Here is a 27,253-nt window from a genome sequence, read left to right on the forward strand (position 1 = left end):
AGGGGGAGGGTGTGTTTGACCTTAAACTTATGGTTAATTTGTAACTAATTTGAATAGAACTCATTCAATATTTTGCATAAAATGTCACAACTGGAGTAGAAAAAAAGTTGGCAATAATGACATAAAGAGACCAACCTCACTAACTCTTCAAGTGCCTTCCAGCACTCAGGAGAGGGTTACAGTGTATTTGTAACCCTCTATGGCTCTGTTTTGTGGGTGGCTTTTTGTGGCCCCTATGCTATTATGTGTTATTGTTATTGAAGCCCGTGACTTTGGGATACTTGGAGATATGCCTTATGTACTCTTATATCTTTCCCTGGGTGCATTGTTGAGCAATGTAGATTAATGAAGGTAAATGCTAATTCTTACCTGGATATTTAGATCCAGAAATTTCAGAGTATTAAACTACTTCCCATTTCTTATGAGAGTCTCTGGTGCATTTTATTTCCTATGTTTGTTATTGTAAATCATGGCATGCAGTTTGTAGCGTCATCTCTTTGGCATGAAGTTCTTATTACGCTTTTGCTGTATCTGCCTGATTTGATTGTTTTAGTCTTTAGGCAGCAAAATACCCAGTGGGGCAGATCTAGCTAAATAAACAGTAAGGAATTACTTTGTCACAAAAGGCTAGAAAGACTACTTGCATCATAAGCAAAGAGCTGTATAATAGCCCCAGAAAAGGCCTGTATTATGTTAGGAATGCAATGAGGGATGATATATAATAGTGAACAACATAGCAGCACATGGTGATAGACTCAATGAAAACATTTCAGAATCCCTCTGCTAGCATGTTAATCCTAGAATTGCCCTGGACTGCAGGCTTAGAGGATCTTAAAAATGGCAAGTATCTTGTCTGTTTTTCATGGATAGTGAAATAAGTGGGAATGTGATTTGGAGACGCTTCAGTAGATCTCACAAGTTTATTCAGCATGAGGGAAAATTCCTCAAATAAATTATCAACATAGATTAAAAAGGAATGTGCTCTTATTTTCAGATCATATCTGAGACGATGGAGTTGCACAATGGACGGCATGAACTGCACTTTTAAAAAGAGAAAATAGTCTATTTGAAACTGTTCTGTGCAGGAGATTGAAGTCGTAAGTGTACAGGCTTGGAATAGGCAGGAAACTGACAGCTCTTCTCTTCTACAATTTATAAACAGATTACTAATATTTGTCATGCAGATCTCTGCTAGGATAGCAGCCAGTTTACAGTGAGATAAAAAAAGTTGAGTTTACATGATTTACCACCTACCAAAGCCATATTAATGCAGATAAATTAAGTGATAGTGTGCTGTAGGTCTGTAGAAATACAAGTTAAAATATGCTTTTGTTGCTCACGGCTGACATCTTCCAAATCTCTTTCATCTTAATAAGATGTCAGCTTCAGGGCTGTATTTCAGGCTATGTGGTGTATTCTAGTTTTTGAAAAGGGCTTTCCTCTAGGAACATAGGAACTGCCTGACTAGATCAGACTTGTGGTTCATTATCCTATCTCCAAAAAGGCCAGCATCAGATGCTGTAGGAAGGTGGGGGATACCCCACATCACAGGAGTCAGATATGGCATAATCTGACTTCATGAAAGGCTTGTTCTTTCAAATGTTTTTATTAACGTTAATTATTATATCTCTAGATGTTATCTAGAGATCTCATTTGTAATCTTGTTGAGTTCTTAGTCTTGGCAACATCTTGTAGCAATTATTTCCATAGTATGTGGAAAAGTAGTTCCTGCTTTCATTCAGAGCCCGTCATCTTTAAATCTCCTGGAAGGCCCATATTTCAGTGGGCACTCACCCCGAGAGCTCCCCTTTGTGCTAGGGATGCTAACATGTAGCCATTTGCACAATTAACCAATAAGCCTGGGCTCATTGATTAATCCTAATGGTTGCATGCACTCACCCTCCCCCCTTGGTGCAGAAGACCCAAGTTATTTTTTCAGTGGAATCTTTGCTCCTTGATGGAGTCCAGTGCCTGTGGGTTACACTGCGATTTGGGCTACATGGCTGTTCAAGGGAGTGAGAAAATTATAGTCACTTATGCCCCTGCATGGGCTACCCAGATATTGGATCCATGCACATTAGAATAAGCAGGCACATCCAACAGGAACCATCCATCCATCAAAACTTCTTGCCCGGTGCAGCAGATATGAAAGAAGGTGACACTCAGGGCAGATTTTCATTTCCTGATGGTTTAGGACAGCAAGAAGAAAGCAGTGAATTGTGACCTTAAAGTGATATTTCCACATCAGAATCTCTCCAAAGTTGTGCAGGGCCTGAAGTCACAATCTAGCCCCAGACCCGCTGACAGAGGGGAAACAAAGGGGGCAGTTGTCCCATGGCCCGGCAATTGAAAAGGGCCCAGGTCTCTCATATGCCACCACCTCTACTGTGGCAGTGGAGCCCTGGACCCTTTAAATCACTGCTGGAGACACACGCAAGACACTCTAGAGTCCCTGAGGGCATGCTCCAGGCAGTGCTGAGGGTGGGAGTGAGGGAAGCATGCTCCGTGCAGTGCCAAGGGCTGGCTGTCCCCGATCCTGCCCCTTACGCCTGAGGACCCCATCCCTTCCAGGAGCATGAATTCAGTTTCCCACCATCTTGCCCAGGAGCCCAGCGAGTCTGTCCATCCTCCTGTCTAGCCCAATGAATTTAAAAGCCTGAACTGCACTAATACAATCGGGTATGTTTACACTACAAAGTTAATTCGAACTAACAGCTGTTAGTTCGAAGTAACTTTCATAGGCACTACACATACAAACCGCTAGTTCCAACTTAATTTGAACTAGCGGAGCACTTAATTTGAACTAGGTAAACCTCATTCTATGAGGACTAATGCCTAGTTTGAATTAAGTAATTTGAATTAAGGGCTGTGTAGCCACATAATTCGAACTAGTTGGAGGCTAGCCCTTCCCAGCTTGCCCTGGTGGCCACTCTGGGCCAAGCCAGGGAAACTCTTCTGCCCCCCTCCCAGCCCTGGAGCCCTTAAAGGGCCACAGTCTGGCTACTGTGCCCATGACAGGTGCAAGCCTGCCAGCACCCAGCCAGCAGACCCTGTACCTGGCACAGCATGAGCCAGCTACCCGCTGCCACCCAGCCCTCCGCCTCTTCCCAGGACCAGGCTAGTGGCTCACAGGAGCCTGCCCGGGGCCGTAAGAGGCGGGCGCCCACCTGGTCTAGTGTGGAGATCATGGACCTCCAACGTCCACAGTCTCCGCACTAGGCACAGGAAAGTGGTCATCTCGGGCAGGATAGCTGCCAGCCTGGTCACCAAAGGCCACATGTGAACCCAGGAGCAGGTTTGCATGAAAATCAAGTTGGTCCAGTGAGACCCCTGACCCTGAGCTTAGAACATAAGAACGGCCGTACTGGGTCAGACCAAAGGTCCATCTAGCCCAGTAGCCTGTCTGCCAACAGCGGCCAACACCAGGTACCCCGGAGGGGATGGACCAAAGACAATGACCAAGCCATTTGTCTCGTGCCATCCATCTCCAGCCTTCCACAAACAGAGGCCAGGGACACCATTCCTACCCCCTGGCTAATAGCACTCCATGGACCCAACCTCCATGACTTTATCTAACTTCTATTTAAACTCTGTTATAGTTCTAGCCTTCACAGCCTCCTGTGGCAAGGAGTTCCACAGGTTGACTATTTGCTTTGTGAAGAAGAACTTTCTTTTATTAGTTTGAAGCCTGCTACCCATTCATTTAATTTGGTGTCCTCTAGTCCTTATATTATGGGAACTAATGAAGAACTTTTCTTTATGCACCCTCTCCACACCACTCATGATTGTATAGACTTCTATCATATCTCCCCTCAGTCTCCTCTTTTCTAAGCTGAAAAGTCCCAGGCTCTTTAGCCTCTCTTCATATGGGACCTGTTCCAAATCCCTAATCATTTTAGTTGCCCTTTTCTGAACCCTTTCCAAGGCCAAAACATCTTTTTTGAGGTGAGGAGACCACATCTGTACACAGTACTGAAGATATGGCGTACCATAGTTTTATACTTCCCCTCCTCCTCCTTCCCCTGGCTTCCCCCTTCCAGCTCCCTCCTCCCAGGTTTCCCCCTCCTCTCTTCCACCCTCTCTTCCCCTCTCCCACCTCCTTTTCCCAGTCTCCCCAGAGGTTAATCCCCTCCCCTGTTTTAGTAAATAAAGAGAGTGTCTATTTTTGAACACGTGTCCTTTATTTTTTACATCAGGAAGGGGGGCTAGGGAGGGGTAAGTGGAAGGAGGTGAGGGAGGAATGGGGTACGAGCCCCTGATAGGGAGGACTGGGGTGGTTCTGCGGTCTCCTCGGGGTGGAAGCTCTCCTGCAGGGCCTCCTGGATCCTGACAGCCCCCCGATTGACACCCCCCCCCCGGATGGCAGCCTGCGGCAAGTGCAGCTGGGTTGATGGCCAAGTGCTGTGATGTGCCAAGTGTGCTTTGCTGTCCCTCATCGAGTTAGACAAGCAAGCGGGGAACCCTAAGAACTGTCTGTCTGGGGTGGGGGTCGGGTCCCTTTAAGCACAGCCCTCGGCTAGCGTGAGGCAGCAGCTCCACACTCTAAGTCCTGGTTCCGGCCAGCCTTAACTTCGGTTCAGGGTCCACTCAATGTGGACATGCTAGTTCGAATTAGCAAAATGCTAATTCAAATTAGTTTTTAGGTCTAGATGCACTAATTTGAATTAGCTTAGTTCGAATTAACTAAGTTAGTTCGAATTAGTGCTGTAGTGTAGACATACCCATATATATGCCACCTACAGAAGTATGTTTTAGACTTTAAGGACCTGTTCCCTTAAAACAATTCGCCTTCTAAAGAAGCCTGCCCCTACCCTTTTCTAAAAAGACCCTTTCAATTTGGACTGGGTTAATTGCAAGTGGAACTGTGGAACTGATGCATTTAAAAATTTAACTTCTGTTAAAAAAGGAGTTTTCTCCAATATGTTTCCTAGATAAAACAGGCCCTTTGGGCCTTATATGCCGCTTATCTGGTGCTCTTCAACCCCCTCCTTCAAAAAATCAGCCTCTTAAATCTGCAGCTGCTCTCACAAACACCATGTAATGGTTGGAACCTTTCAGGTTTGAATGTTCATTGAGCCTTCCTCACAAAAGCCAGGCTGAAATGGATGTTTGGTTTCACTGCTTGCCTGCCTAAGATTGTCCTGCAGATCAGAACAATCAAGGAGCAAGATCTCAGATCCACCACTACACACCCATTTTCACTGCTTTCATCATAGGTACTATGATCATACAAAAAGTATATCCAGTGGCACTATTTCTTGGTATTAGGATTAAGTTAAAAGTATCCTGTTGAGACATGGATCTATGGCACTTCCTGTACGCCACAATTCTAATGTGTTTATTACTCGTGGGCCTCGGTGGATAGTTGTACTCATGAGGCTGTGAATATATTCTGCAAATAATAATAGCCACCAGTAACTAGATCCACTTATCGGTCTTCTTTGCTAAAGGTGTCTTCTACACAGTATCAGGAAAAACTTTCCTTTGAAATATTCTTTCTCATTGTGTTTTACATTCTTGATAGAGAATGGGATGGAGGGAAGTTATTTACAAAATATTGCCTGGAAATAATAAAATGAAGGGCCTAGCCAGCATTCTAATAGGGTGCTATGTTGCTATACAAGAGATTTGTATGTGCTTGCTCCTCTGTTGGTGTTGGTGAGGACCTCTCACTGCATAGAGAGTGGTCTTGGTGGATTTTTGCAGGCTAGTAGATAACCTCCTTTCTCAAGATCTGAAGATGGCCAAAGTCACTCATCTTCATTTGGAAAGCTGGGTAGCCCAAATGAGGGAGTTTTGTGCCATGTAGACACAACAACGTGAGTTGCAGATGGAGAGCCTGCAGTTGTTTTCTTGCTTTGGTGGCCTAAGGTCGTAAGCCATACATGATTTTAAATAGCACTTTTAAAATTTATTTATATACCAGCCTCCAGTGTGTAGCTGTATCTTTAATGCTTTGCACAGAGTAATGAAATTGGAGATTCTGTTTCCCTTTAGAAACACAATTTTCAGCAACCCCAAGGGTAGCCTCAAAGGCATGGCTGTCTCTCTGAAACTCACCAATGAGACCTCTCCTAGCGTACTGCAGAAAATGCTGCTCTGTTCAGCTGAGAGGTTAAAATTGACTATGAGGAAGAAATAATGTTGACGCTGGTTAGAAAGAAGCAGCTCATTTCCCTCCCAGGGGAATAACTGGATACGTTGAAAAACAAAAATATGAAGAAAAAAACATATGTCTGGGAAAACTTTTAATGGAAAACTACAGTGGTTGCTATTTAAGATTCAACTACTTTACAAAGCGTCCCCCTCTGCCTGTTATACCCATCTTTTGGGTCTTGTTGCTTGGGCAAGGGGAGAGAGAGAGAGAGAGAGAGAGTGTGTGTGTGTGTGTGTGTGTACAGTGTAATTGAATGGTCCCGTATTGAGGCCTTTGTATATTATGATCTCTATATTCTGTATTTTTAAATCTCTTAATAGAAATTCTTGTCACTGTCCATATTCCCCAAAGTGTGAATAGCTCTAGTCTCCCTCATTTTGAGGTACAATTTTACTGATACTTCCCAGCAAGAAGGAGAGTCGAAGGATGTAGTCTGAAACCAAGATACAGTTTAATACATGTGACCATGTACGTGTGATATGCAGGGTTATTGTTATTCCCAACTACCTTCTCCTTCTCCTAGCACTAAATAGTTAGGGCATGGTTTATTTTTAGAAGCACTTAATACACAATCAGACTGATTGTTTTCCTACATCTCCCAGTCACCAGGAAATCAATTTAAAGGTAGAAGAAAACAGCTCTGACATGACCTCGACAGGGCCTTAGATGCTACATTGATTGTGGAAAATATTGAGAGTCTAATGCTCAGATTTCCCATTTAAAAAAAAGTCCAGGAATGGCAAACAGATTAAGCTACTTGTCTAAATTCATCCAGTAGGTCAGTGATGGATCCCAGATCTCCTGAGTCCCAGTCCAGTGCCTTGTCCACTAAACCACTTCTCTTCCTGTCTGAGTACTTGTGTCCCACCTTAGGAAAGGCAAGTTACTCCAAAACTCCAGGCATTCAGAGATGCTCTGCTTAAGGCATGGATGCTTAGAAAAGAAGCCAGCTATCAACTGTCAGGGAGACCTTGACCTTGTGATTACCTGCAAATCACTGTGATTTCATCTTAAGAATTCTGTTCTTTTGCAGTGTTTGTAATATCCCTGCTGCTGTTGCTAATAAAGATGACCAGTCGGGATATTGTTTACTGTTTGCACTGTCACATTGCCTGAGCATCCCAATCATAGACCAGAGCCCACCTGTGCTTGGTGCTGTACAAACATAATAAAATGGCTGTGCCTTCCCCAGGGGGCCTGCAAGTTCAGACATATTTAAGGAGTGTATCCAAAAGATTTGTCTGGATATGTGTCTGTATAAAATAGTTTAGAAGAGAGTTTATCCTGGGAATTTAGAATCTAGAAGATTAAAAGAAAAACACTTTCATGTGATGCTCAATCTGAAAGTAGACATGATCTAAATTTCACATCAGTGTGTCATGTTCATTTTTTCTTCATCACAAGAAAACTTTGAGGACTTGAAATTTCCCATAGGTATGTTAGTTTCTACCCCCAGGAGAATAGGGCAGTTTTCACAGAGGAACTTCATACAATTATAAATTAATCTTTGAAGACTGAATTTTCAGCAATCATAGTGAATAAAATATTTTATCTGACTAGTGATTCAAATTTTTATTACTAAACAATTAGCACTGTGACAAGGTCAAGTGAGAGGGATACAAAAAAAGTAATGGAAGGGAGGTATATTAGCCTCAGACTGAGAAAATCTCTGTTCCCAGGGTAAGTGGCAGGGGCTGGTCCCGAGCCAGCATGATTGGTTGGGGCAGTTGAGTGCCTAGAGCTGGTTGGATGGACTTGCGGAATCAGGTGAGCCTTGGCTAATTATAATACCTGGGGCCAATTAAAGAACCAGTTGAGACTGGCTATAAAAAGAGTTTCTCTGCAGCTAGTTGGTGCATACAAGTAGCTGAGAGGACTGAGGGAGCGCTGCCAGGAATTTAGGAGAAACAAACAACAGTGAATACCAGGAGGAAGAACCTAAAAGAAGGAAGGTACTGGGGAAGGTGTGGGGAAGTAACCCAGGGTTTTTTGTAGCTGTCTCGCAGCTGGTATCAGAGACCCTTATAGGCAGCCGCCATTACAGGGGTGGAACCTGGACTAGAGGGTGAGCTCATTTCCCCATCTCCACTCAGGAAAAAAACTAGCTGGGAAAAAGAAGGGGGTTTACCAGCCCTGTATTCTTTGGGAGTCCCCCGAGACTGTGGAGTTTATACCGTATGCTAGTCGATGAGAGGAGCCCAACAAACAGCAAGATGATGTCATAGAATCCTAGGGCTGGAAGAGCCCTCAGGAGGTCATCATGTCCAGCCCCCTACCCAAAGCAGGACCAACCCAACTAAACCATCCCAGCCAGGGCTTTGTCAAGCTGGGACTTAAAAACCTCTAGGGATATCCTAGATGTGATGCCTAAACTGAGGGCTGCTGTGAGCCTCTGAGGCAAGCAGTCTGCCTGAAAGCGCAGGACCCACCAAGTTTTGAGTAGGAGTTTTGTCACAACTGGTGTCAAGGGTGAGATTGGTGCACAGCACGGTGCAAGGGGAGGAAGGAAAGCCCTCAAAACAAGAAGTGTTGTTGGTTTTTTTCCTTCTCACCACAATGGATGTGATAGCACAGTGCAAGCTACAATAGCACAGCAGGAAGCTACCTGAGCCCAGGTGAATGCTCGACAGGAGACAGTGAAGCTGCTGCAGGAGATCAATCAAATGATGATGATTTAGGCAGCCCAAAATCAAGTCCTCCAGTGGGAAATAATGGCCCAGCTAAAAACCTTGACTCCTAGGCTATGTCTGCACAGCAGCGTTACTTCAGAATAACTCACGTTATTCTGAAACAACAAAGAGTGTATCTACACTGCAAGCCATTATTTTGAAATAACGTTGAGCTCAAGGACTTCTTACTTTGACTCTCGTAACCCTCATTTTATGACAAGTAAGGGAAGTTGAAGGAAGAGTGTTCTTCCTTTGACTTCCTGATGTGTAGACAGCACCAAAAGTCGAATTAAGCTATTTTGACTTCAGCTACGCAATTGACGTAGCTCCAGTTGCATAGCTTAATTCAACATTTGCCCTGCTGTGTAGACATGCCCCTATAATGTTGGGACCCAGGGTAGCAAAAGGGTGGAAGGCTCAAGTTTTTTACCCAAGATGAGTATGGAGGAAGATGTGAAAGCCTACCTGCTCCCCTTTGAAAGGGTTGCAGAATGTGAGGACTAGCCTAGACACCATTGGGCCAGTGTACTCAGTCCATTCCTGTGTGGAGAAACCCAGAAGACATACCATGACATCCCCACTGACGTGGCGGCAGACTACCCTCAGTTGAAGGCAGAAATCTTAGCCTGAGTAGGAGTGACAGCCTCACTGCATGCCCTGCGGTGGTATGGGTGGAGATACCAGGAGAACAAACCTGTGTTCTCAGTTATATGACCTCATCCCTCTTACACACATAGGTAGTTTCGACCTGAAGCCTGTAGCCCTGAAGAGATGCCAGAGGCCCTGGTTATTGATCGATACATGAAAGGGCTGCCACCAGACCTTTGCACATGGGTGAGCCAGAATGTACCAGCCTCATATGACAAGTTTGTTGTACTAGTGGAGAAGTGGAGAGCCGCAAGAGAGTTGACCCATCCAGTTAGGGAAAAAGCCCCCCGTGTTAAGTTAACTGCACCAGTCTCCAGAGTTCCAGTACCTGAACCTTTAGGGAGGCCCAGGTGAGAGAAGAGGTTAGCTGAGGATCTACTGGAGGCCATACAAACTTAAAATAACAAGGGTGAAAGAGTTCAGGCTGGCAGATGCCTCAGGCCAAGAGAGGCCAAGGAATGCTTAGGGCTTCATACAGGTAGTATGCTTGCAGAGAATGGGGACACATAGCCGCACAATGTCCCAATACCAAAGAGCCAATACAATACAGTTTAGGAAGCTGGGAAAACTCATGCTCCCTGATACATCTTGTGGGGGGGTCACACTAACTCCCACCAATACACCAGGCCAGTAAGGTTAAATGGGGTAGAAACTACAGCACAGATAGAGTTGGGTAGTGCCATCACGCTCATCTCAGGGAAGGTGGTGAAGTGTAGTCAAAGAAGTAATCAGGCCTCAGACAGAAGAAGATGGTGAATGCTTGCACAACGACATGACCCCAGTTGATGAAATAAAGGGAAGAGGAAGAATTCAAAATATCTCACAATAGCATTCTTTTTGGCACTCTTGTTGAGCATTTGTTAATGACTTTTAAATCATTTTTGAAGACCAAGGAAACTCTCAGAGAAAAAACTATATTAAAATAGATTTAAAAATGAGAATATGTATCAGTAATGTAAAAAAAGTACAGGGCTATTGTGATAATCCCAAAGGCAAGCATTGCAAATCCAGGAACTTCAGAGTTAAGGTCAAACTTAAATTCAAACAGGAAGTAAGAAATTAAAAGGCATATACAACCCCAGAACAACTCCAGTTAAAAGAGAAAAAACTTTTGACTTCAGTGGAATTTGGGCCCTAAAAGAGTAATGTAAATCATGGAGGAGAGTTAAGATTGGTTTGGTTGCTGATCATTGAAAATATTGCTGTTTAATGGGTGTGTAATTTGGGCGTGAAAGATAACATCACCTTTGTTTGTGTCATATTACTTGGTTATTTCTATAGTTTTTAATGATTGTTTTGAACAGTTTCATAATAGTACGTCTTCTTTGGAAGTTCACTTATCAACTTTAACTGTATCTTAAAATATTTTGTTTGGATTTTTTATATATTAACTTAGCCTTTCAGTAAATTATTGCACCTAGGTGCCTAAAATTAGGTTCCTACATTTATATTTAGGTACTTAAATAAGTGATAGTTTTCAAATGTGCTGAGCATTCAGCAGCTCCCATTCAAGTTGGGATGTATGAAAATCATGCTATTAAGTTAGGAAGCTAACTTTAGGAATCAATTAAAAAAATCTTAACTGGACTGCAAATTAGGTAACATAGTGGTTGTAAGTATTACTAAAACTTTCCCTTGAGTGATGGCAGGTTATTAGAGTCCCCCATGCACTGGGCAGCGCCAGCCCTATGGCCTCACTCCTGGTGCCATGGAGTGCATCCCAGAGCCAGGCCAGCTCCTGAGGTGCAAGGAAGACACCCAGTTACCCAGCCTCGCATGTGCCAAGACTAAGCCTAGCACCCCCTGGCTTGGCAGCACAGAGCACTGGCACCCTCTGGTCTGGAAGCTCAGAGCCCAGCAAAAAAACCCAAAACACTGGGGAAGATTTGTGAGACAGTAACACTGAAGGAAGTAAAGACTGAAACAGCTCTCAGCCAGATGGCGCCAAATCATTTCAAGAATCCTCATTGGTCACTGCTGCATGTCAATCTTCGTTGGAAAGGAAGTATCCATCAATTCCAGATTGTGGAGTTAGGAGTAAAATTACTTTGGTTATTTCAAAAACTTCTTTAATGCTTTTTGTTGAAATGTACAGTAATTATCAGAATAACTTGTAATTAGTCTATGATTTTCTCAGATTTGTGATTTTGGTGGTTGATATTCCCAGAAAGTGTAAGCACCTCAGAAAGGAAGGTTGGTTGTAACTGAACAAAACCTTATGGTTGTTTTTTCAAACGTTTATAGCTGAACATTTGACTTAATACAGCTTTGAAACTTTGATAGGCAGAAGAAAAAATGCTGCTTTTAACCATTTTAATGTAAATGAAACAAGCACAGAAACAGTTTCCTTACCTTATTAAATTTGTTTTTAATCTTTCCCTTTATTTTTAGTAGTTTAACACAATACTGTACTGTATTTGCTTTTTGTTATTGTTTTGTTTTTTGTCTCTGCTGCTACCCAATTGCATACTTGATTCCAAATGAGATGTATAGTTGACTGGTCACTTCATAACACTGGTGTTCATAATTATGAGGTTCTATTTATAGTTACAAACCAGTGGTTCTTGACTTACAGGTCTTTATAGCTCTGAAAGGAGGCCTCTTCTGATGTCTGTGTCAATTGTTGGACAATGTATCCCATGTTGATGCGGCAGTTACTTTGGAGAGGAGAAATGGCAATTTGGAAAAGAAAACATCAGAGACACTCAGGCAGAGGGACTAAACCCATATTTGTACCAATAAACATCTCAAGTAAATAAAAATGTCTGCTTTGATGCAGCTTTCAGGAAGTTACTCTAATGGAGGATATTCTATGCATGCTACTTCATAATAAGCTTGTTGTATTCATTGTGTATTTGAAAGGTTTAATTGTTTGTGGTTATTCAATAGCAAAGTCTCTGTAGCAAAGTCTCTATATAGGTTGAATGTCACTGTTAAAAACATCTTGAGCGCTGGATGTGTCCTCCTGTTACCATATGTTTGTGCATCTATCATCAGCCAGATTTTGAAAACTAGATCTGCCCAGTTCCCTATGTAGATTTTTGCATTCTTAACTTGAACATGCACAAATACTTGACGTACTTGCAATTATGTGTACTTCACTTTGAAAATATGAACTAACAATATGTTATTTTATATGTCCTGTTGAATCTATTAAAACTTGCCATTGCTTTGAATAAATAAAGTTATTTCAGTATTTTGAATTAATACCCCCAAATGTGTAGTAAAGTTATTTAGCTATATCTAAGGCATTATCAAAGCTGGCATGCTCTTAAGGTAGATCACTCCCAAAAGTATGCATATGCTTTCAATGTTTGGAGTAACTGTCTTTAGAAACACAATGTAAGACACAGCCCATCAGTTGCTTTTGTAATTTTATTTGTTAGCTTCACGCGCTGAATGAAAAGCAGTTGATTTGTGTGGCTTTTGTCATAACCAAATTTAGGAACATCTTAGTCATACCCCTCCATTTGAGACAAATTAACAATGACAAACTATAAATTAATTACTACTGTTGATTCTTTTACATGATGTTGTTGGTCTCTATGTATTTGTTATTCATAAAGTACATTTTAGTGTTTAGCTAAAATCAACTCTGAGTTTTTGCTTTTTCCACAATGTGGGTTAATTCTTTGGAGAAATGTGTGTAGTCCCAAAAGACTGCCATAGGAACATGACCTTTGGTACCTGTCAGTGTAGTAAAGAGGCAGTCTTTCCTGACAGCTGTGGTGATAATCCTCTTTGTCTCTGCTAAGTGATAGCTGATAAGTCTGTATAGAATTAGTTTGTAATGTTTATTTATCAACAGATCCCATTTCTCCACATGGCTAAATTAGTTAGTAGAAACTCATTGGGGAAGGCCAGTTTAACTCAGAATGTTTATATTTAAATGAAAGTTTGTAGTTACTCTAATTTGGTTTGCCTTACATATGTAGGTAGATATATTGTCCGCTAGGAAATAGGCCTAAAACTTGCATATTTTTAAAAGGGCAAAATCCATACTGAAATATAAGAATTCCTAAAATATCTTTTGCAAACTGGAAATATGTAAGGACTGTGAGCTTTACCATGTGCTTGTTTTCAAATGAGTGAAATAAGGAAGAGCAGCTAGTTAATTTCTTGCAACCAGGTTTTTTGGGCAATGTGGTCCTAATCTTGAGCTGTGCTAAAGCTTGCTGAGCAGCAGATCATAAAGGTAGCTTGAAGCCCACTTTTTCCCTTCCTGACCATCTCTTGAACAGTTGGCTGCTCTGTAATTTAGAGCTCTCCTGAACCTTCTCTAAACTATGCCATCTTGTAACAGTCCCCTAGAAACTGTTATACTAGAGGAAACCACAACCACACATTTAAGGCAGGTTTCAGATCTCATTGTGCTGCCTTTGGGGATCAAAGGAACTGGCCCTTAGATTCTTTGATATCCATATAATGCTGTTATGGAGGGCATGTACTTATCTGTCAGTGCCCATAGATGAAATGTAGCTCATGCGGGTGATTTGAGATCTGGTCTCAGCACATTGCCAGAGACTAGCCATGTTCACATGGAGGATGTCTCACAACTGTTAACAGATAAGAATGCATTCAAGCACAGTCCTACTCAGAAAGGTGACTGTTTAAAAATGACACCGTTGTACTTCTCTGAGCTTGCCTATATTGAGAAAACTGATTCTCAGAAGTACATTCAGCTGGGCCTGAAGAGTACCCACCTCAGCCTCAGTGCTTGGTCTTAAAGCATCCTCTGGGATTCACATTGCTGAGGAACACAAGTCAAGACTGTGTATTACTATAGAAAATCAGAAAATAGACCTAATTACTGGCATGATTACCTCCTGCTCTTCTCAGCAGTGCAATTCAGCTGGGCCATATCAGCTGTTGATCTGTCAGTCACAATGGCTTAGGACTTTGTTTAGCAAAGGTCCTTAGTTTTGCTGTACTGAGGTGTTTTCCCATCAGTTCCTAGTTGAGAAGCTCAAGTAACCCTGTGCTAGACTGCAGAAGCTATACAGCAAGGCCCCAGTTCAGCAAAATACTTTGGTACCCTTAAATCTGACTGAAGTCAATGAGTTGACTCACCTATTTCAATTTCAGCACTAGCTGTGCTATTTTGATGAATCAGAGTCCACACAGTCATCAGCTAGGAGAGGCACAACAAGAGAATTAGAACTGTTTTAATGTTGCCTGCTCTTCTGGCTGGAAAGCTTATGTTTTTATATGGCTACAATCAAGCAAATGAGCACTTTGAAATCCCTTTGCCTTTCCTTTACTCATGAAATGGGTTCACAACATTTTTTGAAATTTGTGTGTAATAGTTCTGGTTGTAAGATTAGTGCCAAGGATGCTTTTTGCTCCAGAAATTCGTAGTAGAAATAAGGGGGCAGGCTCTCATGTTTTAGATAGGGTGTCCTTCTGCAGTAACGGAAATGTTTTGCTGAGGAAAAAGAATATACTGGATTGCAACCTGTGCAGCTTGGAACAGATAAAAGAGCACCTTGCCTGGTGATCCATTCTCCCTGCTTCCGCACCAGCTAGTTTTGTCACCTGACACAGGTCTTTGACCATCCATAAGTACATTCAGTGGCAGAGTGCCCCACGGTGTGCTGCCTTCTACCTCTCCTGAGCTGAGCAAGCCAAGCTGGATAGATGAATGGGGTCATGAGCCAAATGTCCTGCAGTTAACCATTATTTCCTGTGAATAAAGAACGGGTAAGGTTGAGTAGAATGTCAGCAAACCTTTCATCCTCCCTCCTTTCAGCTGTCTGTGTTCTTACCCACAAGCCATACAAAGTGTTCTGGCTTGTTTGTCAGATATGTGGCCAGCTGGTTCCTTTGCATAATCAGTGTGCTTCAGGAAGACCTGGTGTATTGGCTCCATATCTGTGGAGATAATTCCTGATATGATATAGGTGACCATTCAGCTCCATGTTTTCCACAAGGAGTTGCAAATGGTACCTGGGTACATTCCACATCCCCAAACTCTATCATGTGGGGTATATTCTCTGCCCCCTATGATGAAGGGGTGTCGTACAAATTAGTTTACTCCTAATGCTCACTTTCTTCCTGAACACAAACCTGACAGATGCCCATAGTAATTCCAACAACCAGTGTCTTTAATTTAAAAATCTTTGGTTCTAGAGAGAGATTTTGGGTGTTTAGTGTTCAGTCCTTGGTCATACTCCTCAAAATCACATTATTGTAGGCCCTTCCAGGGACCATCTGAAATGTTTCTGACACAAGGAAATTGAAAGTTGGCAATATCTTGAAAGAATCGTTTGCATGATGCTAGGGATCTGATTCACCTAGGTCTTGTCTGTACATCACTTTTACTAAGCATGTGCTTTTTAAACCAATTTGGTTAAATCTGTGCAAAACACAGTGTGGACTCTCTTAATCTGGTTTAAACCTACAGCATCAATTTATCTTAATTCGGTAAGGAATTGATAAACTGATATACATCTGGTTAAAATTAAATTGAGTGTCCTCATTGTGTTTTACATCAGTTCAACTAAAGCAATATAAAAGCCAGTTTAAAGATGGCACTTTGAATATGGACAAGGCCTAATTTTCAGTTTTATCCTGGAGTGTCTCCATTGACTCTTCATTTATATGGAGGAGAATCAAGGACCTGTATTTCTGAAGTGAGAATATGGGGCAGGGGTAGTTGTTTTTTGCACTTCTAGAAAGGAAATCTAAGAAGCATATACACTTTCAGCTGATTAGAAAATTTTATTCACTGTAATGTGTAAACCTAGTTGAAATTTCCTTCGGGATTTCCCTTTATTTACATAGTTTCCGGCGTTGGAGTCATGAATCCATTGTCTGTACAGATGCTGTTTCTTTAAAATAATTCCATTAATAGAATATCAAAATAGACACTTCCCCACTTTTGACGTCTTGCTCTTTTATTCAGAAGATTGGGCAACATCATCCCTCTCCACACAAATGTGCATGAAAATGGAAGAGTTATTTGGAAAATCCATTACACAATTTACAAAGTATTAATTCCTTGGAGAGAAAATCTTAGTGGCTATTCAGAGAGAGGAGCACATTTGGAGTATGCAGAGTTTGAGGGGGATAGACAGGAAACCCTAGTACTAATTCCATGGACCTCAAGGGTATTCCTGTTAAAGGCTGGCCCTCTGAGTTCTTGGGCTCCTGCTTCTTACTGGCGGCACTGCTCACTCAGAATCATTAGTGGCCTGATTGTGACAGTATAGTTACATTGTCTGCATGGATAGAAGCCACGTACAGAACCAAAATTAGTTTCCCAGTTTGCCAAGGAAATGAACAGTATTCAATCTCTGCTTTTAGTCAGACACACCCAAAATCATTTGCAGTCTCAATCATGTGGTGTTCATCAAAGGGGTTTTCAGGAAAGCTGAAAGAGGAGCATCAATGGCATATGAACTCTTCTTCACCTATTTCCTGGCATATGTGGGTGTGATAGATTCCTTCCGTACCATGCGAAAGGGATTAATATGACCCATTGCTGATAACAGTTGAACACCTTGCTTTCAGCTAAGAGAATGATTTTATGTATACTAAGAAGATTTATCCTGAATATGTTCTGTAAGGGGCTTGTCAGAGACTAGTAGAAATACTGAATAGGTAACATCCCCTCTGATATTTAAAGAACACTAATGCTTTACATATATACATGATTTCTGTAGGCTGCTCTGGATTTCTTTTAAAGAAGTTGTTAAATTTTAAAGAGAAAATGAAAGTGGGAGTGTGAATAAGAACACAAGAATGGTTATACAAAGGTCCATCTAGCCCAATATCCTGTCTTCCCACAGCGGCCAATGTCAGGTGCTCCAGAGGGAACAGGTAATAATCAAGTGATCCCTCTCCTGTCACCCATTCCCAGCCCTGGCAAACAGAAGCTAGGGACACCATCCCTAGCCCATTCTATAAAGTTTGCATTTTGATAGGCTGGTGTGCCCTGATTTCCTGTTTGTTAGTTCAGCCACTTTGGGCAGTTTTTGCATGTCCACTAGAGATGGTAAGCAATTGGTTAATGGTTCAGAGCAAACCTTAGGAAAACGAGCAAATTGTATTTCAGCTAAAGAAGGGATGTTTAGGAGGTAATCCTTTTTTCTATATGATTTGTATTAGTCAAAGTAACTACCACTTGCCACTGCTGGTTTTTAAGTGACCAGATTACAGAAGCAACTGCCATTAGAGAGGCTTATATTTATATCAGCTATATAAGTGGGGATGGTAAGTTTATCATATCACTCACATAGTGTTGCTTTAAAAAAAAAGTAGGTTGGGGTTGGTTTTTTGTAGTTTTTTTGGTATTACAGATCTTTTACCCTTTAGGAACTTAGACTTTATGACACAGACCAGTAAATCTACACATATTCCAGAAGACACAGAGTCCAGATGCTGCATGAGTCGTTGAATCATAAAAGTCCTCTCTTGCATTTGTGTGTGCATTGAAATGGTACTGTATTTGGTGCGATAATATTTTTGTATGGGTGGAATTTCAGTTTCCATTATGTTTCTGCTTTTACATAGTGTGCGACTAGTGACCATTTTTAAATATTTAAAAAGATTCCAGACCCATACTACTCTTTAAATACCATAGTAAAGTGAAGTATTATTATTATTATAATATTATTATGATGTTATAGATAACAGTTAAGCAGTAATTTTTTCTGGCAGTAGTTAAAGTGTGAATAGCCTGCATGAGACTAGAGATTAGACAGATTTTGAATTCTGGCATTAACTAAAATAGTTTAAGGTTTGGTGTTGGTCTTAAATGAAAAGTAATACAACTGTTTAGTTTGTGACTTGCTGTGGAATACCATAGTGTGAATTTCTTCCTTTGTAAGAGAGTTCTTAATTCCAGATATTAAAATGCTGGAGAATCTTACTGAAAGTGAAGTTACGCTGATTAGTTACACTACAAAGGCTAATGTATGTACATCTGCTTGGATCACGTCTTTTAATAGTAATAATAATGGCTAACTTTGTTCAAGGAATACTTCACTTAAAGTCATCTATACAAACATAACTGACAACACAGCTCAGAACTGCTTTTTATTTTTAATTTATTTTTAAGTAAACAATATTCCAACTGTCTGATTAACAGAGTGACTTCCTCTCATATTACCTGAGTGTCACCTTTTTTCTTATTAACATGAACTCTCCTGATTTTAAAGCAGAGTTTGTTATGAATAGAAGCTGGAAAGATAAATTCTTATACTGTACTTTCTTTTAAATGTTCTGTAATACAATAAAGTTTCTTTTATTGATTAAGCCCAGATGGTCTGCTCATGTAGCAAACAGATATTTTTACAAATCTTTATTATGCCTCATTAGAATTCACTCCTTTAGATGATTTCTAATTATATTGTCTAATAAAAACTAAACCTTAGAAGCTATTTGCATATTATATGAAGAAATCTCATACAACAAACTCACAGCGGATTCAATTAACATAATAGCTAATTATATATCCCATCAGCCTTTAGAGTTGCTCAGTATTCATGTTTCTCCTGTTTTAGCCTAGAGCAAAGGAGGTTTGAATTTTCACTTCTAAATATTGACTTTTAAGTAATATAAAAAATGATCTGAACACTTTTTTGTGGATTAAATGATAGTGATTAAACTACATGAAACATTTTAAAATACGTGTTAAAAATTATTTGAAACAATTTACAGTAAAACATAAAGCTTTGCATATGATCAGTTCTGGTTCTCTTTTTTTAAAAAATATAACCAAATATGTACAGTTTTATTGAAAAATACTTGATTGTTTTTGAGAATGCATATATAATGCAGTTACATCTTTTATATCTCTTATAACATAATGCAATAGTATTCTTGGCTGGCTGTGGTTATCTATCAAAAAAGAAATTAACTATGAGATTAACAGAGACATAGTAATGAACTGGCATATGAACATCCTGTAACTGACCGTTATTAAGGTATTGCCAAAGTAGTCTGTAATTAATTCTCTAGCTGTGTTTTGAAATTGGCTGGTATATTCTGGGAAACAAAAATAAACAGCAAAAATGTCAGTGAACTTTAAACACAAATTAAAGGGTATCTTTTATTATTTTTAAACATTTCAAATAATATGGAAAATCAAAAGATTATGAAATGATTAGCAAAAAGAAACATTTAGACGGTGTTTTATTTGAAAAATTAAAACAATTAATGCATCAAGATGCACATCAAATGTAATGACTAATTTGCTGAGCATCATATTTATATTTTTACAAAAAATAGCAGATAAAGCTTGGCGCAGAGTAAAATGGCTTTGTCCCATTACAATGATGGCTGTCTTTTCATTCATATTTTAATGAGGTTAGTATCTCTGAGACAGCTTTTTCTGGGAGGAGGCCCATGTCTCCGGTACGATTACAATGGGAGTTGCTTTATTGACAAGTACTATTCAAAATCTTCACAGTATGGAAAGAAAGGCTTTAGTTTTCCACCACTTATCCAAATACTTATTGCTCTGATTATTAAAACACTTTTAAAAGAGCAGTCAACTTTTGGGGGTCAGGTATAACTCTAAGTGTATCTCAATAAAATCTTTTATTTTTTTTTACATTCAAGTTGTGTTTGCTTTTCATAAAAGCTTACTATCCAAAAGCTAATAAGTAAACCACAGAAATAAACAGATATGTATATAAATCATGTATAAGGGTTTTCCATCTACATGCACACTCCTTTCAATATAGTTTACAGGGACTGAGTGTCTGACTCCAGACAAGCTAATAGTTTTGTGAAAAATAAAGTTATTTAAAGGTCACATGTTAAGTATAATTGTTGATTAATTTGACAAGACAATTTCAAATGTAACCATTTTAGAGCAAAGTTCTTGTATTTATGGTTTTATTAATATATCTTATGAACATACTAATTCCCAAATGATTTTCCTAAATATAATAATACAACATACTGAAATACAAAGAGAAGTTAAGCAAATGCAGTTCATATGTTGGCTTCTGAGAACATTAAGGGAAATAAGAGAAAAAAATTGTATATCAATATATTAATTGAAAAAGTCCTTCTGTAAGTGTTAACCTCCGTACACAAAGTATCCAGGAAATTTTGTCCGTCGCTGCGGTTACATGAATTACAAAGTTTGATTTTTGTTAAGTATGTTTTAGAAGCATTTCCTAATGTATAGGTGTTTTGTTTTCAGCATATAATAATAGCTTAATTCTCTATGTTCTTATATAGTACTTGCCACTCATGATGTATACTTTTGCTAAACCATCATTATCTTTTGTGATTGCATTGGGAGATATTGACAGGTAGGGAATGGGATAGAGTGTTAGTATGTGAGTGAATTCTTGAACAATAGTTGGAGTAAATAGATCTATTTTTTAGAACTGAAAATACAGTCTTGCTTATATTATCAAAACACTGCAGACATCTTTTTATCTCCAAATAAATATAGTTATCATGTTAATTAAAAATTCCCTTTGCTAGTGATCTGGTTTGATAAATTGTCATGGACATAAGTTTAGAGGTGTGTGTTTATGACTTATAGTATAACTTATTGCTACTGAAAGCACATTGGGTCAGATACTGCTTGATATAACCTAGACCTTAGTGGAAATTACACCAGGAAAGAAATTGGTTTGTTGTGTTGAATCTTTGTCCTTTTTCATGAAGATTTGTAAAAGTTCTATTTTATTTGCAAATTCAGATGCTGTAGGTGGTTTTTTGGGGTTTTTTTTTTTTGCATATTAACTATTTGGAAGAGTCAGTCAGACATATCCATGTGCCATGTTGTCTTGTTAGTCTCAACTTCTAATGGGTAGAGAAAAAACACTTGAGGTTGGAATACATAATTTAAATAGTCTTTCTGGAACCATGTTGTGCTGCCATTAGCTTTCTTTGCTTTCTGATATACATTTGCTTTTAAAATGTTAATATCACAATTAACAAAATTGTTTTCATAGCAAAGTGCAACTAACCACAATCTTACTGTAAAATAGGATACATATCTCTATAAATATTATTTTAAACTAAAAACTGACTTTTTAATAAAAAATTCAGTGTTTGCATCATACCCTTTTTACTTTTTCCAGGTTTCATGAAAAGTAGATTCCACATACAGAATGAGGTTGAGGGCGGGAGAGTTTCATAATGGGACCTAGTTTAAGAAGAAGAAAAACCTTTAGGCTTTAATTTTAATTCTCTTTGCCTTTATTTATCTGATCTGTGGCCAGATGGTGGTGAAGCAAGGAAACCCTTTGTGTAAATGAAGCACACATGTGAAAGTGCTTCTGTAATGTAATCATTGAGACCGGAAGGGTTCATACTGTGTCTGAAAAGACACAATAGAGACTGGATATATCAACATTGCAGAAATCGAGTTCATTTGTGATTCAGCCCCTTTGACTATGGTTGTCATGAAAACTTCCTACTTTGATCAGCAGAGGGTGGAGAGAAAAATCTTCTAAAGGTCCAAGGATGCAGCACTGTTGTTTACTGTGCACTTGGCTTCAGTTCACGCCCCCTTCCGGAAGAAGCAACAGAGATAGGAGCATCTTGCACCTTGACCTGTCTAGACGGGAGAGAAGTTTTTTGTCCCCGTTACCAGGGGCGAGGGGTGCTCTTTGACCCTTGGAGCACTAGCTGGTGAGACTCTCACTAAGTATGTAGGTAGTGTCTAAATGTTTCTGCTGAATTCTTGCTTAATTCTGAAGGAAAGGGAATGGACAAAGACATGGACCAGCTGTTCGAAAATAAAGCTGAAATAGTAGAACCTGGGAGAAGTTAAATTTTGTAAGCTATTATTTTCTTCACAAAACCCCTGGGAGGTATTAAACAGCTGCATCTGAGCTGACGAACAGCAACTAAGACAGACCAAGTGAAAGCAAAAGACTTTCTAGAACTCTACTTCAACTAAAGAAACAAAGTGACTTAAGAAATCTTTCATGGTTATGTTGATAACATATCAACTGTAGTCTACGGTCTCCTTATTTGTTGCTTGGTATTTGTCTTTTTGAATGACAATATGTTTACAAATTAAAATATGATAACGGCATTCTAGAATTGGTTCAGTGTAAAAGCGATGTTTTATGCAAGATTAAATGTTTAATTTTTCAGTGTCACTTTAGCTTTCGCTGACATTTTTAATTCTGTATGTCATATAATCTGGGTCAACAATTATGTACATTAAGAGATGTGCACTGATTCTTTTTCTCTGTCTATGACACATCTATCTATAGAAGTACAATTTCTTAAAGATATTTTGGTAATACGTATAATAAGAAAATTCAATTTTCCTCCCCCAATAGGTTCCTTTAGTAAAGTCAGAGACCTACTTAACGGAAATATTGGAAAATATATGTGATAGAATGAATGACTACCAACTGCAAGTGGATCCTCAAACCCAGAAAAGAACATTCAAGAGATTTGCTCCTAGGAAAGATGAGAAAATCTATGCAGATTTTAAAAAATTCCATTTTTATTCTGATGCTTACAAACCTTTGAAATTTGCGGTAAGCTAACATAGCAAATTCGTAACTTTGTATGTTAAAGTATTATTAATGTATATCCATTACTGTATGATAAATGTAGCTTCAATTACTAAACTCGGGGCATACAGTAAATTGTTTTAATAATAATATGTTCGAACATGCTCTGTATTTGCTTGTCGTAGTATCGTGTTATGTGTTTTTAAACAATAACGTGGTTTGCAATGTTATTTAGGAACTATCTAGAGCTATTTATTGCTGCGTGCATATGAATAAAGCATTTACAGATGGCATTTTAGTTGCAAGAGTTACCCATGGATTATACTGTGTGTTCTCAGTTTACATGTTACAAATTTCCCAAACTGGAACAATTCAAATTATGTTTTACTTTGGGAATTTTTTGTAAGTGGTTAAATGCAAATCAGTGTTACTAAGGAATTATCTTTTTAATTTCTATGTAGGAAATAGTGAATTATAGTGTTGGGTAAAAATCAAAATTAATACTACTGTAGTTTTAATATTTATAGTTGGATTAGAGGAGGAGGGGTGTCAACTTTTCTTTAGGCCTTGTTGAATGGAGAAAAATTTCTGTAAGCTAATTCAAGAATGCTGTTGATAGGCCGAGATAAACAACTGTTTAGGTGCCACTTTCATCATATAATTTTGTTTTGTTTATGTACTGAGTATCTTTATAGTCTCAGGAAACATACACTATAGAACAAATTGTATCGAGCAGGGACATGCTGGATATGATTCCACATGTGTTCAGTTCACCACAAAAGCAATGTTGTGAGGCTATTAAATCGGTGAAATAAAGCGAGCATGCACATTTAGTGACTTGCATTTTCACTGAGAAGTAAAAGTAGTGCTGAGTTTCAAAGATTGCTGTGAAAGATTGACTTAAAACAGCTTAGATTGTTGTAGTGTTGCAATGGCTCATTCTAGAACTAATATTTAGAGAAATTCACAAGATGTTACATTGTGTAGTGTAGTTATGACTTCTTTATTTAAATCAGCGTTTTCCTTAGTGTATTTTTTTAATTGCAATCCATTTCATGGGGCTTCCACCCTTGTTTAATTATTAAACCATAGTCTGGGCTTTTGGGAAGGTACTTTAAGTTCTTTTTAATATGTGCTCAGGAATGCCAAAAGATAACTGTAGATAATACAGCACTTCTGAGCAAAACCTCTCTTTAGACACACTCCACCAAGACTCTGCCTCAGCAGCAGTGCTGAACCCTGTTCAAACCTTTAGAAATCCATTTTCTATAAGTGAAGTCAAATTACTGATAGTCTATAACATTGAAAAGAGACCATTTGATACTGTCAATTCTGTTATCTATAGTGAACCTAAAGATGCATTAGTTTGATCAGACCCCATTATTTATCTGCATGTTGTGAATATTGGTGTATTAACATGAAATGGATTATTATCTAATTTAAATGGTATGCGACTATTCCATGAATATAGTGACTGATATTAAAAGGCGTTGTTTCAAAAGCAAGTAAAATGTAATTTGAAATTATACCTTATCCTAATTAGTGTATTTTTTTTAAAAAAAGACAACCACGCTGAGCATATAGTTAAATCTTAAGGAAATACTTTGCTTTGTAATTTTTCTGAAAATTACCAATCTATTATTTGTTTATACATAACAGGAAGTGCAAACCAAAATAAGGTTCCCCTTTCCACTGTATTACTTTACAGTTCTGATTTAGCGATCTTGTTTATTTCTTTGCTGAAGAGATACTCTGTGTGTGTGTGTGTGTGTGTGTGTGTGTATATATATAATATATATGTTCCTCTTTTATTCTTACAGTGTGAAAGTATCATAGAAGAGTATGAAGATGAAATTTTCTCACTTATCGCCCAAGAGTCAGACTATCTAGTTGACAAGCTGTGCAGTGAAAAATCAGGTACTGTGTCTGATGTAACATGTGCTCTCTCTACAGCATTTTTTTCTCCCTTCCCCCACCCTTAAACCTAGTGTACTGCTTTGGGTGCAACAAACCACTTTGGAGAAGAAGCGTTAGCTGAATAAGCAACAGCACAACATAACTTTTAAAAAATGGTTCTTTAAAAAGGAAGATTTCAACATCTGTTTTTAATCTTTTTTATACATTTTTAACAGAATATTTTCAGCATTCCACGTCTAATGCAGTGTGTTTTTCTCCTGGTGTTACACGATCAGCACTTTTTTAGTCTGTGTATTTGTTTTGCCTTCCCAAAGCAAGGAATGAAAATAACCTCTTGCAATAAAGGAGATGCATGGGTTTTTTTAAAGTTTAGTTGTTTATTGATCATAGCTCATGTTACAAGCTAGAATTAACATGTAGCTTAAAAATGTTGGGCCTTCAGTTTGTGAACAGAACTCTTCGTTGACATCAGTGGGGAGTTCTGCTTAAAACTTTAAAATTGTTATGCTTTCAGTTTATGTTAGAGTAATACATTGGCATTTCTATGTCAAATATATTCCTCTCAAAATTGTAATACTACTTTGAATTTTGAAACTAGGAAAAATACCTTGATAAATGAGTTAGTTTATTATGAAAAAGCATACATTTTACTATTTGTTGGTCATGTTTTCAATGGGATTTTATGTAATCATTTTTAAAACCAAGAAGTACATAGTTGAATGGATTTAGTATGGTAAAATTATAATGTGGTTGGACCATCCCTTTTGTATGTGATTTCTATAGAGAAAAGTGATAGAATATGTATGGAAATATTGATCTCAGAATCAAAGCTTGTAATATGAGTATGTGTTTTTAAAGTTCAAAGTATTTAATATTTAGCACATACAATAAAAATGCTAGAAGTTGATTTGATAGATGTTCATGGGAATAAGTAAATGTAATTTGTTCAAGTTAGTGTGTATTTTAACATAGACTGAAAAAGCTTGATCTAGGGGATGGAAAAATCCATTATTATAAAGTTTGAAGTTCTTTTTATCACCTATGCAGACAAATAATTTAAAAGAACTGTCCAACAATGTTTCAGTTTAAAAAAAAATAATTTATGCTGTAATTGTAGAACTATATTTGGTCTCAATAATTAGTAGATGAAGAGATTAGCACAAATAATTTTCAAAGCACCACAGCTCCTTCAAAATGCATAGTCTTGCTTTTGCTGTTGTGCTTTTTAAAGAAAAAGGCAATCCAGAGGTAATAAGCAAAGATAAAGACAGGACAATGCAGAAAAACAATAAGGAATATGTTTTTGTAAACAAATGATTAAGTTGGGTAGCTTTCTTCACCTTGCTGGTTATTGTCACAATTGCTGGTAAACCTGGTGTAAAACAACTTGCAGTTTTGTACACTTTAGATAGAGGCCCAACTTACACAGAAAAGATTTATGCTAAAGACTAAACTATTAAAATGCCTTTTATCATTAACAAGATGGCCTAATTTTGGGGGGAACACAGTCATTTTGTTGGGCTTAAACTCAACTATATGACCATATTTTCTACCCACATTAGTTCAATATTGTAACTTTAATAAAACAATTCCCTAATTTACAGTGGAAAAGATTCTCATTGTTATGTGTGGCTCTTACGCACACAAGCATCCCCATTGAAGTAGGTGACTGCTTACATGAGTTGGGAGAGCAAGGCTTGGCCTTGCGTGACAGAAGAAATATCAAAAATTCTTTTCAGAATGGGAAAAAGTTGAGTACTCTTTCCTCTTCCGGGCACCTGGCACAAATATGGTGCCATTTAATAAACAAAACAATTCAAGAAGGTGCAAAAACCGTAGTCACGCTAAAAAGAGACCCTCTCTAACACTGAAGAAATGCAGAGGGAAATAAATTAATCTGCCATTCTTTGCATAATCTGCCTTTTCAAGGAAAGAAGTCATTATGTTAAAGGAAAAAGATAATAGATTACTCATAAAACTTTTTTTAAAAAGCGACTATGCACAATTTTTAAAATGAATTAATATAATAAACCATGAAATAGGATAACAATACATTTATTAAACCAGTGAAATTTAGTGAAAGCACACAAACAATCTTGCTGCTAGCTGCTGGTGCAGGAAAATTGTGGTACCTGAGTTGCAAGAAAATGTCTGTCTATATTTTTCATGGAATTTGGCATTACATTCTCGAGAATATGGAAACTGCAATTCTCTGAAAATCATTGTGCAAAAATGTGTTCCAAGTAGAAAACATTTATATGTAACTTAAAGAGGAGTATAACTGATAAGGATTAATAGTAATTCATAATATTTTATCTATCTTACAATAGTATACTTCATAGACATGTTAAATTAAAGCAGTATTATAGACTTATGTTCTTACTGTCAACATTTGGTGCTTTGCAAAAATTATC

At 38.5% G+C, this 27,253-nt stretch overlaps 1 protein-coding gene across 3 annotated transcripts in view; it reads left to right on the forward strand.

The window, feature by feature from the left end:
- CNPY1 (canopy FGF signaling regulator 1) overlaps positions 1–27,253 on the forward strand; it is an 86,278-nt gene that overhangs the window by 56,205 nt on the left and 2,820 nt on the right. For all 3 annotated transcript variants that reach the window (XM_089776781.1, XM_006129330.5, XM_089776782.1), the window contains 2 exons: positions 22,743–22,946; positions 24,743–24,839. In XM_089776781.1, coding sequence (XP_089632907.1) covers positions 22,743–22,946; positions 24,743–24,839 — 301 coding nt within the window. The remainder of the gene's footprint in view (positions 1–22,742; positions 22,947–24,742; positions 24,840–27,253) is intronic.

This window comes from Pelodiscus sinensis, chromosome 2 (genome assembly GCF_052426305.1).
Source record: "Pelodiscus sinensis isolate ZL-2025 chromosome 2, ASM5242630v1, whole genome shotgun sequence".
NCBI classification, from domain to species: domain Eukaryota; kingdom Metazoa; phylum Chordata; order Testudines; family Trionychidae; genus Pelodiscus; species Pelodiscus sinensis.